This window comes from Salvia hispanica, chromosome 3 (assembly GCF_029641045.1).
Source record: "Salvia hispanica isolate PSC_SH4W2 chromosome 3, Shi_PSC_v1, whole genome shotgun sequence".
Classification (NCBI taxonomy): Eukaryota; Viridiplantae; Streptophyta; class Magnoliopsida; order Lamiales; family Lamiaceae; genus Salvia; species Salvia hispanica.
Genome location: NC_142694.1, coordinates 13,738,016 through 13,751,648, shown reverse-complemented (window position 1 = coordinate 13,751,648; position 13,633 = coordinate 13,738,016). Strand labels below are relative to the sequence as shown.

The following is a 13,633-nucleotide window of genomic DNA, read 5'->3' as shown; positions in this document are numbered from 1 at the left end:
CTTGAAAAATGGTTTAAAATTTCATAAGTAAAATGTATTACGATTGTCCATGTAAAATAAGATTTTGATAAAAATATCTCATTTGAGCCAGTTTGGGAAATATCAAACAAAAGTGCAAAATTTGTGATATTCTAGACCAAATTTAAAGTTCGTGAGAAATACCAAATTTCGCCCAAATTTTGTGATTTTAGGGACCAATATCCTAAAGACATAGAGTATTATTAACACCTTTCTAATTCAACAATGTTAATTACAAAAATTTATTCCTAGTATATTTCATTATCATAAATTATACTAATGGATTGAGAAAATACGCTAAATACAACAAAAACATTTTATTCAAAGCAGTATTGACAACTATTATTATTACAATTTTTAATATTTGTTTTTTCCCATAAACTTTAAATTTGATACAATAGCACGACTTTAAATAGTTGTTGAATTTATTTCACCAGTAACAAAACCTGACTACATTAAAATGAAATTAATAATCATATTCCATTCTATGGAGTTTATATTCACATCACTAGGGTCTAGGGGTGTCAAAATGGATATCGGATATTGGATATCCAATATCCAAACCCAAAAAATCGGGTAATTGGATCCGATACCCTATTTTTCGGGTATCGGGATCGGGTTCGTGTATGGGATTTTGGAATTATCGGGTATCGGGTATCGGATTTACCCGAATTACCCGATTTTTATTTTTTTTCTAATTTAATAAATTATATATTTATTTTATTATTTAAAAAATTAAATAATTAAATGTAGCCCAAAATCCCTTCCCTCTGAAGTCACCTCTGCAGTGTAAACGAGCACAGCACCGCCTACCGCCCAACCACAGTCGTTCACCGTTGCTGCCCTCTACCACTGGTGTCCAATCGGGACTGGATACCCGATTTTTCGGGACTGGATACCCGAATCGGGTATCCGAGTATCCGAAATCATTTTCGGATCGGATATCGGGTAGTAGTTTTTGAAAAATTCGGGATCGGATACCCGAAATTTTCGGATCGTGTATCCACGGATACCCGATTTGACAGGCTTACACATCACTATCATTTTCAGTGGTAATTACACCTAATAAAGTGTAATGACAAATGAGGTGTAGCTGGATTTCATAGTCACTAGGAAAATTCAACAACTAGGAGTACTAATTAAGTTCATAATATTATATATCAATGGAAAAATAAACTTTGTTGAAAACTACTCTATTATCAATAACCAGTAAAAAAACTACTCTATTAAATATGGATTCCAAACAATTTCTTTATATCCCTTTATAAGTTTATATGGAACATGTTAAGACCTTAGAGCACTCCCAATGCTCTCCCTTATTTCTCCCTAACTTCTGCCACATCAGCGCCACATCAGCACCAAAATTTATCCCCAGTTTTTAGCCAACTTTTAGCCAACTGCTCCAATGGTTTCTCCCTTATTTCTCCCTAACTCAACATTTCATTTTTACATCATTACTAATTTAATTGTTTTATTTTTGTATATAATAAAGCTAGCTAATTTATAAGACAAGACAAATAATAGTAATAAAGTTCGTTGTATTAAACACGAGTAAAAAATTACAACGACGAAAATAAAAAAAAATAGGGGGAAAATTATTTTAAATTAATTATTAAATTTTAAATTTATAGGGGGGGAAATAAAAAAAAAAAAACTATTTTTATCGCCGGATTATCGCCCACGGTGGTCGGCGATAATCCGGCGAATTTTCGGGATTCGGCGTTAATTCGGTAGAATTAACGCCGGATTATCGTCGATTCCTCCCCATTGCCGGCGAATTTTCGGCGATAATCGGCGATAAAACTCCGGATTTAACGCCGAGTGCATTGGGAGTGCTCTTAATACCTTGAAATTCCACATTAAACTTATATCTGTTCATCTTTTTTAGTTGTAGCTCCAATAAAACATCTACTCCATCATTCATTTGATTATTCAAATTATTCATGTGCACAACAAGCACACTAATCAACCAGGGCACAATAGCTTCATTAGATTATTCATCTATATTTTAATTTATTTTTAAGTCATCAATCACATCTAGTGAAATTTAAGAATTCCAATAACTGCATATTACATCATTTTTTGATATTTATCGCAAATTTGTTGAAAGTTTGACATGTTGAACTTTACAAATTATTAATTATTTGGCCTAAATTAAAACCAAATACTCCATCTGTTTCATTAAATATGCAACATTTGGGAATTGACATGGTTTTTATATAGTTTTATTTTGTGAATTAATGAAAATAGAATAAAATAAGAGAGATTAAAAAGTAGAGATAGAAATGTTTCCATTTTAGAAAATGTTTCATTTATAATGAGACGAACTAAAAAAAGAAAATGTTTCATTTCTAATTGGAGAGAGGAAGTATAATTTAGAACGATGAAAATGATTATGATTATGATTATGATACAATATCACGACTTTAAATAGTTGTTGAATTTATTTCACCAGTAACAAAATCTGACTACATTAAAATGAAATTAATAATCATATTCCAATCTATGGAGTTTATATTCACATTACCAGGGGTGTCAAAATGGATATCGGATATTCGATATCCAATATCCAAACCCAAAAAATCGGGTAATTGGATATCCGATACCCTATTTTTCGGGTATCGGGATCGGGTTCGTGTATGGGATTTTGGAATTATCGGGTATCGGGTATCGGATTTACCCGAATTACCCGTTTTTTTAATTTTTTTTTCTAATTTAATAAATTATATATTTATTTTATTGTTTAAAAAATTAAATAATTAAATGTATCCCAAAATCCCTTCCCTCTTAAGTCACCTCTGCAGTGCAAACACCGCCTACCGCCCAACCACAGTCGTCCACCGTTGCTGCCCTCTACCACTGGTGTCCAATCAGGACTGGATACCCGAATCGGGTATCCAGATATCCGAAATCATTTTCAGATCGGGTATCGGGTAGTAGTTTTTGAGAAATTCGGAATCGGATACCCGAAATTTTCAGATCGGATATCCACGGATACCCGATTTGACAGGCCTACACATCACTATCATTTTCAGTGGTAATTACACCTAATAAAGTGTGATGACAAATGAGGTATAGCTGGATTTCATAGTCACTAGGAAAATTCAACAAAGAATACTAATTAAGTTCATAATATTATATATCAATGGAAAAATAAACTTTGTTGAAAACTACTCTATTATCAATAACCAGTAAAAAAAACTACTCTATTAAATATGGATTCCAAACAATTTCTTTATATCCCTTTATAAGTTTATATGGAACATGTTAAGACCTTAATACCTTACAATTCCACATTAAACTTATATCTGTTCATCTTTTTTAGTTGTAGCTCCAATAAAACATCTACTCCATTCATTTGATTATTCAAATTATTCATGTGCACAACAAGCACACTAATCAACCAGGGCACAATAGCTTCGTTAGATTATTCATCTATATTTTAGTTTATTTTTAAGTCATCAGTCACATCTAGTGAAATTTAAGAATTCCAGTAACTGCATATTACATCATTTTTTGGATATTTATCGCAAATTTGTTGAAAGTTTGACATGTTGAACTTTACAAATTATTAATTATTTGGCCTAAATTAAAACTAAATACTCCCTCTGTTTCATTAAATATGCAATATTTGGGAATTGACATGGTTTTTATGTAGTTTTATTTTATGAATTAATGAAAATAGAATAAAATAAAAGAAATTAAAAAGTAGAGATAGAAATGTTTCCATAAATTGATTATGATTATGATTATGATGAGGGGCGACCACGAGCAAGATTTTTTGGTTATCCAAAGCATTAATCGTATGCCACCTATTATCGTTCACCTATCTATTTTATATGATCACAAAACATCAGAAACAGATATACTACTCCTTAATTTCTAAAATCTAGAGAAAGTAGTAGAAATGAGTGGCCATTCTCTTTCTCTCTCATATGCCAAGGCCAACTCTCTCTCCCCACCAATTTTCGCAGCCAAAACCACCTCTTTAATGGCTATAATTGCCTGCCCAGGAACCTCAAATTTAGTGCCAGAGAGCTGAGGAATTTCGTCGCCGTAAGAGCTTCGGATTCTACCAATGAAGCTGCAACCAATGCCTCTTCAACGTGGCTTCTTCAAGCCGTAGGTCAGCTGACCTCATCTCCTTCTTTGTGTGTGTGCGTGAGAGAGAGAGATTGATACATTGATCATCTATAGGTTATTAGGAAAAATTCAGAGCTTGTTTGTAATCTGCAAAGATATACGTTATTCATTCATCCGATTCAAAACTTGATACACCAAGGGTTTGAAAAATCACCTTATTATTTAACTGATGTCTCCATTGCATTGCTTGATTGGCAAAATTCTACTATTTGGGAGAAAAATCTTCTTATAGTGTTAATTGCTAAACAGGTGATGGCGATTTTAGGCATATAGGCTATAAGATTGCGAGGCCAGGCACATTCCAAATCGATTCTGTAAGTTTTAGGATATAATTTGGCATTATTTTTTAAGTAATGCATTACTGAATGGTTGTTGTTGAGATGGATTCAGAATGTAGTTACTGTTGGGCGCGTTCCTGACAAAGCGGATATTGTGCTTCCTGTGCCTACAGGTACTTGAATTACTAATATTTCTTTCATTTTAATTCATTATCATAGTTTACACCTACTAGCCTTGCTGCTGATCTCGGCATCATACACGTTGATTATGCGAAATCTTTGATTTGGGGTGTGTGTGTGTGTGTTTACAATGACAGTGTAATTGTTGACAAGGAAGGTTTAGTTGTTTAGTTTGAAATCTTTAATGGAAATGTTATTGATCCTAGACATGATTCTCATTGTGATACCTCTCTTTGGTTGTGTTGTGTTGTGTTGGACAACTATTGGCAGTATCGGGTGTGCATGCTCGGATCGAGAAGACAGAAGAGAACCTCTTGATTACGGACTTAGACAGCACGAATGGTACCTTCATCAACGAGAAGCGGCTTCTTCCTGGAATAGTCTCCCCTGCATCACCAGGGAATCTCATCACATTTGGTATGTGTGTATGATCATGAACATGATAATAGTAGTAATATTAGAGATAATTCAATTCAACCACACCAACTTTCATACTCCTCTTAAGTTGACCCATCACACACATATTGTTGGTCCCTTTACTTCATAAAGCATCACATACCTATTTCATAATTTGATGCCTGCTAATGCATAATATAATTGATGGATGTTTTTTGTTGTTCAGGCGACACTAATCTAGCAATATTCAAAGTATTTAAAGTGAAGAAGGAGTTAAGTAGTGAAGGCGAGGCAGAGAAAGTAGCCAACACCACAGCCTCCTCCTAAGTGTGTGTTGCTGCGCTACCACCCATGGGTTTTTATCATTTTACCCAATTACCTTTCTTATTAAGCTTTCCTCATTCAAAACTTGATTTCAATGCCCCTCTCTCTCTCTCTACACATATTATTTTAGGGATGGTTTGGAATTTTGATGATACTTTAAATCGAAGCTGATATGGCAACACTTTGTATTTTAAGCCAGTAACTTAGTATGCATTTTCATCATTATAAAGAGCATAAAATGACTTGTAGTATAGCGGTAAGTTTAGATATATCTGCTAGTGACACAATATTGTAATATAATTGATCATAGGTTGTGTTTCAGTTGACTGCATAAGGTCAATATATAACTTAGACGAATCCATTAATCAAAGGTTAAGTTGTGATCAAATTCTTAAATTGTTAGAAGGAACGAAGTTGAAAACCACATTTAACATATGATTAGGGTCTTACAGTGGTAACACAATCAAGAAGATTGAAGATCTCATGAGATGGGTTCAATGGAAATGCGAAAATATATGAATTTAGTTGTTACAATTAAAAAATGACTTCTGATGATTCGCTGAAATCTATAGGAGGTGGACTTTGACAAAATATTGAGAAAGAATTGCCTACATAAGTGAGAAATGAGAGCAATTTCAAACTTTAAATGTTTGAATCACATATGAATTGCATAGCCAAAATGGATACAAACGTCCGAACTGATGAGTTTGTAAATAATAGTATGTCGATAATATTGTCTCAATTCACTGGCATCTCGTCCACCAAATTGTCGGTATGACGGAGTTGTTAAAGGTTCAAAGCTCTGAGCTATCGATCCATATACTACAATTTTATATATCAAGAATTAAGCCGCGATTACATATGCACCTTTAATGAATTGAGGGGATTTATTGCAAAAATTGGTTTAAGCTAATCTAACCCCACCCAATTATGACATGTTGTAAACGTGTGGCATTTGGCCTTCAGCCCATATACACAATCGTGGCCTTTGGAAGAGAGATAAAAAAGATGTTCGTTCTCTAACTCTTATCTCAAATCGGCATTAGCGTTTGTATCACACACATCTATCACTTATCATATTTAAGAGCATTATTTGTTTGATTCTCAGAAGTTCATTAAGTTCGTTGATGCTAGTGAGTTTGATATATTCCTTCACGCAAGAAGAAAATTATACTCCATTTATCTTTGTAAACCATACATCTATCAAAAAGTATTAATTATGACATAATTTATCAAGTAAAAAGAGAGTTTCATCAACTCAACTTACAACTATTTCTCTTATAAACTTATTACTATTTCTTTAGAGCATCCGCACCCCAATAGTGCGGATGTCCCTCCGCTCTTCCCGTCGAACTTCCCAAAAACACCTTCTGCTACGTCATAAGGACTTCTGATAAGGCTAATTTCATGCATCGGTTATATGGTGAAAAGCGTTACAATTTGTTGGGTCTAACATGTTTCCTAAGCCAGGTGTGTGATAAAATCGCTAGATCAAGGGAATGCTGAAGGAAACGGTCTAGCAAAGGAATGAAGTGAAGTGAGCAGAATTCAAAGGAAAAGAAGGCGTGACGGAGAGAGTTAGTAGCTGAGGGCAACAAAGTCTATCTATACCTCGCTGGGCCCCACTCCAACGCCTATATATAGAAGAGCATGCAACGCACAAATCATCATTTTTTCACTCTCTTTTAGCTCACACACATAACACACACTTGAGAATGGGAGATCTGAGGTAGTTCGGGTTACGAAAGGGTTCATTTCTTTAGAAAGTCTCAGTTGTAACACCGTCCGCGTGTGGACGAAAATACAATCTCTTTTAATTTCAGTTGTTTTGCACTTTGCGGTCGAACTTCACTTTCGGGAGTCGACTTGGCTGTTGATGTTACTTGTTATCTTTTCGCTTCTGTTGGTTTGCGTTTAGTTGTGATATTTCAAGTTGATTTACGTAGATCTTGCTGCTGAGAGTTTATTTTAACAAATTTTATGTCGATCTCTGTTTTATTTTGATGTTGTGGTACTCGATCTGGGAATTTGGTGATAGATCTGTGGTTTGTTGACTGATTGGAGGTTGTTGTTTAAATCTGAAGTGATGAAGTGTTTCTGTTGGGTGGAGTTTGTGTCGGACGCTTGGATCCGGAGTGGATTTAGCGTCTGAGGTTGGATCCGAAGTGAGAAAAGGAAGTTGTTGGATGAATTTGAGTTTTCTGCTTGTTTCCTGTTTTACTTCGTCTAGCATCTGTAGATCCGTTTAGTTCTTTGTTGTTATGCATCAATTTGATTTAGATTTAGTTTGCTCTGCTCTGATTTCGTTCATGTTGTTTTTCTTATGAGTTTTTACGCAATTTGGTTGAAGAAGATGATGTCGCTGTTAGTTAGTACCCGAGTTAGTTATTCTGCCAGCTTTTCGTCCGTACCCTGCTTTTTCAGTCATGGTCCCCACAGTCAGTTTGTTTCCTAGGTCTAGGTAATTAGAGTAGTTTTCTTAGATATGGTAATTGAGCAGTTAATTTTCTTTGCAACGTTCTCTTGTTATTTCGCCTAAGTCCAGCTATTAGCGTAGTAGTTTTAAAATTCCCAAGTCAAGTTTAATTTGTTTTCCTCAACCCAAGAAAAAATGCGTGGCAGCAGCCAACACCAAAAAACAAGTCCAAATCCTTGAACATGATTATTACGCATCTTCTCTGTGGGATCGATCCCTACTTCCCTATACTAGGTTTAGTAAAGTGGTTGAGGGTTTTTGAAAGAGTGCTCTGTGTGTCCGACGACCAGGATTTCCTACGACCAACGAGTTCCTAGACCGCGTGATCTAATGGATTTGCTGGACCAAGGGAACCTGTTTATTTCCTTTTGTGCGCACCGTGAACACAAAATCGTACTTTCAACTTCCCACCCTCCTGCCACGTCATAAGGACTTCCCACTGCACAATCCGGACTTCCCATCGCTCTTCCCGCGCGGACTTCCGGCAATAAAAAAATTCACAAATATGCAATTTACATTACGGAATTAAAATTTCGACACGAATACGGACGGAGAAAATGCAACAACTTCATTAAAAAAAACATACATAATTAAATATAAAAAAGTACATAGTCATAAAACAAAAAAAATACAACCCCAAGCTTCAATAAATGTGACCCCCGGCTCAACGAGCTATATATATAGAATTTTTTTTTAAAATTTTTTTTAAAAAATTGGGAAGTTCGCGACTCGCCATAATGGCGGACGTCCCGTCGCCCTTCCGCTGACGACCGCGCCCCTCTCGTGTCCTTAAGGGACGTCAACGTCCGCCCCAGTGGCGGACGTCCCGCACGCCCTTCCCGGAAGCCTCTCCGACATCCGACAGGAAGGGCGCCATCGCGGATGCTCTAATAGTTATTTCTCATGCTCTAAAAAAAAATAAAAGTTCAATATTGGTTTTAAAGAAAAAAAAAATCCATTTCCATTTCGGTATAACCTAAATACTAGTATTAGTACACACTAATTTCAAATTAACTGAGAAAAACACAGAGAGCAAATTATTCCCCTCAATCGAACTTCCAAAAGCAGTTCAACAATCGGAATCGAGTTGCCACCAAATTGCTCAAACCAGAGTGATTGGAGAATGGCCAGCATTCCGTTGCTGCTGATGGGCTGCGGCGGCGTCGGCCGCCAGCTCCTCCACCACGTCATCTCTTGCCGCCCTCTCCACTCCCAACAGGTTTCTCCCTTTCAATCACGCATTCATTGTTAATGTATGCCACCGTGTGCTGATAGATAATGGAAAACACCGAGGACTGAGGAGTATAAAAATGTATGTAAATTGAATTTTTCAGGGGGTGAGGCTAAGGGTGGTGGGAGTGTGTGATAGTAAATCTATGGTGGCTATACCGGATGTTTTGACCTCCGAATTCCGTGATGATTTTTTGCTGCAACTTTGCGTGATTAAGTCCAACGGCTCTTCTTTCCTCGATCTTACTAAAACTGGTTAGTTGAGTTCGTTTTACTTATTTGTTACCTGTCAAAATCCGCCATAGTTGTTTTGACAAGAGTTATTGATCATTTTTGTGAAAATGAAGGCGAATGTCAAGTGTATTCCGGTGAAGAAATTGGGAGGAAAGTGATTGATGTTGCTACTGCTCTACGTAGTTCAAGTGGTAGGATACGGCTCAACCTTTTTGTTTACGAGCTTGATATGATCACAGCTCTTCGTTTAGTTATTCTTTCAAAGCTATTTTCTTCTTGATTTAGTTGGATCCTAATATATATGCATTGGGTAGTGTTCAATCTATTGTTCGCAGCTAGCACCGGCATGAATTAACAAGGCATAGAATGCACGAGAGTAAATTTTGCTAATTATTTTGTGGTTTTAAATGATTTTTCTTAGCATATACTTTAATTTATATCCGAGTTGTTACATTACCATAATTTGACTACATCAATTCAAACTGTGTGCGCACCGTGCCTGTTTTGATAGGTCTGGCATTAATTGACTGCTCAGCGAGCTCTGAAACTACTGGGCTGCTGAGTCAAGTGATTAACTTGGACGGCTGTGTGGTCTTGGCGAACAAGAAACCACTTACTTCTCCATTGGTTGGTATTTGTTTCTACATTGTTTATTTTGCACCAATATTTGGTACTGGTTCGGTAACATGGTTGTCATCTTCTACGACAATATTGAAGTATTGATATTTCTTCAGGCAGTAACCAAGCTTTCTGCATAGCTAATCAATGCTTTTCCTGTTCAATATGCAGGAATATTATGACAAGTTGGTCTCGCAGCCTCGACGCCTTAGACACGAGTCAACTGTAAGTGTTTCTAAGCATCAACTTTGGACATTGGACTGGAGCCGTAAAGTTTTGCAAACACAATTTAATGTCGAGATGTAGCAAGTCAATAAATCCAGACTCTTACTAGTCTTACCTAGGTTCTACCTCACAGTCAAACTCGAACTCTTTATCCTGCAAATGTTTTGCAGTGACTGCATTTCTTCATTATATTTTTCTTTTATCCCTAAAAGACTTTTGCAATGAGATAAATAACAAATTCCAGTAGCAAGAAACCAATTGGATTTTTTTATTCTAGAACTGAGGTGCTTGAAGGGTTACCCATTCCTGAATGCTCATGCTGTTTTGCTTTCTAAATTTTCAAAATTCTTTATATATCAGCTCAACGGGAGTTGTGAAGCATAACTCCTGTCTAATTCCTGTTTCATGTTAGGTTGGTGCAGGTCTTCCTGTCATAGCAACTATTAATCGAATGCTTTCATCAGGAGATCCTATCAATCGCATCATTGGAAGTTTGAGTGGTATGCTCTTGTTTCCTTGCTTGACACTATCTTTTCTTTGTGTTTAGGCTCTGTGATGTTCTTCTAATTAATTAATTATTAACTTATGACTGCCTGGTTGGGAAACATTTCATTCTTCTGATTACAAGGTACCCTGGGCTATGTGATGAGTGAGGTTGAAGGCGGAAGACCCTTTAGCCAAGTTGTCACTTCTGCAAAAAAGCTTGGATTCACTGAACCTGGTAATGAAATTGGATTATCATTTTTCTCAATTATTTACAAATCTCTGCCTTTTCATTCGAGGTTGTTACAGATAATTCTGTGACATATATTAGGGAATTCTTGCTAGATTATGATCAAAATAGGAAAGCTAAGGCCTACATGGATTCTTCACTATGTGATTTATAAATTATTCTTCGGTATGGGGAATGCCTTGCTGCATTGGAAAAGAAAGACATCTTTAAACTTAATAACTGTATATATTTTGTTACAAATACATCTCTTTTCTAGAAGGGATTTACATATTGTGAAATAATGCTTTAGAATCCTTAAATACACATTTTAAATCGTCTGTAATATGTACTTGTATTCAACATGGGCTAAGTAGGATATTGCATATTTCATTCAGATCTCAGAAATGTAATTCAGACAGGCTCATTGTTTTGCATATTCATATGCAAGATTGGGGACCCTTTCCTATTATGTTAGTTTTTCTTGGTCTATTCTGACTTCAAGGTTAATATTTTCTCTCAGATCCTCGGGATGATCTTGGCGGGATGGATGTCGCTAGAAAGGTCTGTAAGCTCTGTCCTCTCAGTTTAGCTGACATTTGCATACAACACTTTTGTTGATTTGAAAGTTGATGATAGGTATTCATTTTAGGTTGAAGGCGCGACACTCATTAAGTATTGCATCTGCAATGACTTCTCTAGAAATTCTAAGAATGATTAGTTTCATATCTGCATCTTCATTAAGCTTAATGCTGTCAAGTCTCTGAGATGGGATGCTGGAAAAGTTACTCAATTATTGTATCAACATTCAACAAGAACCATGCAAGTCTGCTTATATACTATCCTTATAAGATGCCATAATTTTTAATTTCATAGATCCCACCGAAAGGGCTGATATGGATTTGAACTGTATCTCCTTTTAATTTGATTGCAACCCAAACAGGAGAAGGAAGAAGGTAGTGTTAGATGAGCACAACTGATGCGTAATAAATAGTTAAATACTGTCCACTCTAAAGCTTTTGCATAACCTATTCAAATTAGAAGAAACCATCTCATACTTGCTTTCAAAAGGTACTTATATATTCATATTTCTGTATAAATAGGCACTGATCCTTGCACGACTTCTTGGACATCGTATTGAGTTGGACAGTATCAAGGTAGGTTCCTGCTATCAGCCCGATTGCAACCTCTGCCTGATTGCTTTAGAATAAGATATTTAGAACCAGTGTCTTTCCTCAGGTTGAAAGTTTGTATCCAGAAAAAATGGGACCTGCTAATATGCCCCTTGATGAATTTTTGGCAAAAGGCCTCCCCTTGCTTGATGAAGCTATCCAAAAACGCATAGAAAGTGCTGCTTCAAATGGAAATGTTCTGCGCTATGTTTGTCTGATCGAAGAGTCTAGGTATCTTCTTATTACATAACTTGGTACTATTGCCGCATAAGGAAGAGATAGACAAACTAAAAAATGCTCTTATAATAAGCTATTGTCTACTCCTGGTTAGTTCTTGGTTTTATCCTTGTCATCATAATAATTTATAATTTGACATACATTTTACACCTCCGGCAGGTGTGAAGTTGGTTTGCAAGAAGTTTCAAAAGATTCAGCCTTGGGTAGATTGCAGGGTAGTGATAATGTGGTAAGCATTTCTTTCATCGATCCAATTATCCATATTCAGTTATTTCACACTTATGATTCACATCCCATTCTCCTTCCATGCCCTTGATGCAATTTCTATCCTAACTAGTTATACGACATGCTTCCACATTATATGTAAACATTTAATAGTAGATCAAAACTTTCGTAATATTCATTTATAACATATAGTTATCGAAAGCTGTATTCTCTCTGCATGCAATAGGGAAGTTAATGCGCGAAGAAGTTTTTTGGCTTGTATTTATACTTCTTTAGATAATAGTATGTTTGTTTATATGACACCAATTGTTTTCTGTCCACTTTAACTGTTTTTAACTTAATTCTCTTCTATATAATTTCTACCATCTTTGCTGCATTTAAAAACATTTTAGCTTTCTGTATAGTTTCTACTAATTGAATGATCTCTTTTGCCCCCCCAACCCAATCCTTAATAGTATGAAGTTATTCCATTATTTTCAACTGGAGGCGGTTATAGTTTAGATGTACACAAAAATAGAGGATAATCCACCACATATTGTACAAATTTGTGTTGCTCGATCCATCAAATGCGCAATCATATGCATTGTCAATCTAGTCTATGACGTGGAGTAAACACCCCTTAAATTTTGATAGTATGAAGGGATTTTATGCATTCTTATTTTCAAGTGCAGGTCGAGATATATAGCCGCTGCTATAGCAAACAACCACTGGTTATTCAAGGTGCTGGAGCAGGCAACGACACTACTGCGGCGGGTGTCCTTGCTGATATCCTTGACATACAGGACATGTTTCGACACTCAACTTCTGCGGCTTGATCACTGCCAAATACAGTACCAGTGTCGATTTTCTAGGGGAAATTCAAATTTTTATGATGCAGTTAATAAAGGGTTTATCGTTTCGCCTTATCTGGCATAGTATTATAGTAATGGACGTTTTGATGTATTTGATTACAAGGATGGATTGCTGGAAACTTTTTGTACTACTACGTATTCATTCAACTTCAATTATAATGATCCTAAAAAAATTCGACTTTCAAAAATCTGATAGTCTTTTGAATTGAATTTGAGATGATTAAGTTTTACAAGATTCAGATAAGATGATGATCATCTATCTATTTTAAACAATTTTACAGGGGCAGCTTTTTTTTTTATGTACAATTATCAGAAAT

General features: G+C 35.8%; 2 protein-coding genes across 2 annotated transcripts; both read left to right on the top strand.

Annotated features, from left to right (window-relative positions):
- The first annotated feature begins 3,882 nt into the window (after positions 1–3,882).
- LOC125212183 (SMAD/FHA domain-containing protein) lies at positions 3,883–5,537 on the top strand. Its single transcript, XM_048112280.2, is given in 6 exon segments — positions 3,883–4,001; positions 4,004–4,144; positions 4,411–4,475; positions 4,552–4,612; positions 4,890–5,036; positions 5,242–5,537. Coding segments are annotated over 6 exon segments (591 nt in total). The 5' UTR covers positions 3,883–3,925; the 3' UTR covers positions 5,343–5,537.
- A 3,287-nt stretch (positions 5,538–8,824) lies between these two features.
- On the top strand, positions 8,825–13,504 carry LOC125211629 (Glyceraldehyde-3-phosphate dehydrogenase-like family protein). Its single transcript, XM_048111507.2, has 12 exons — positions 8,825–9,034; positions 9,150–9,300; positions 9,393–9,470; positions 9,791–9,906; positions 10,069–10,122; positions 10,535–10,622; positions 10,751–10,843; positions 11,355–11,395; positions 11,935–11,988; positions 12,071–12,234; positions 12,400–12,469; positions 13,137–13,504. Exons 1-12 carry the CDS (start codon positions 8,939–8,941, stop codon positions 13,278–13,280), a joined length of 1,149 nt encoding a protein of 382 aa, XP_047967464.1. The 5' UTR covers positions 8,825–8,938; the 3' UTR covers positions 13,281–13,504.
- Positions 13,505–13,633: the final 129 nt, after the last annotated feature.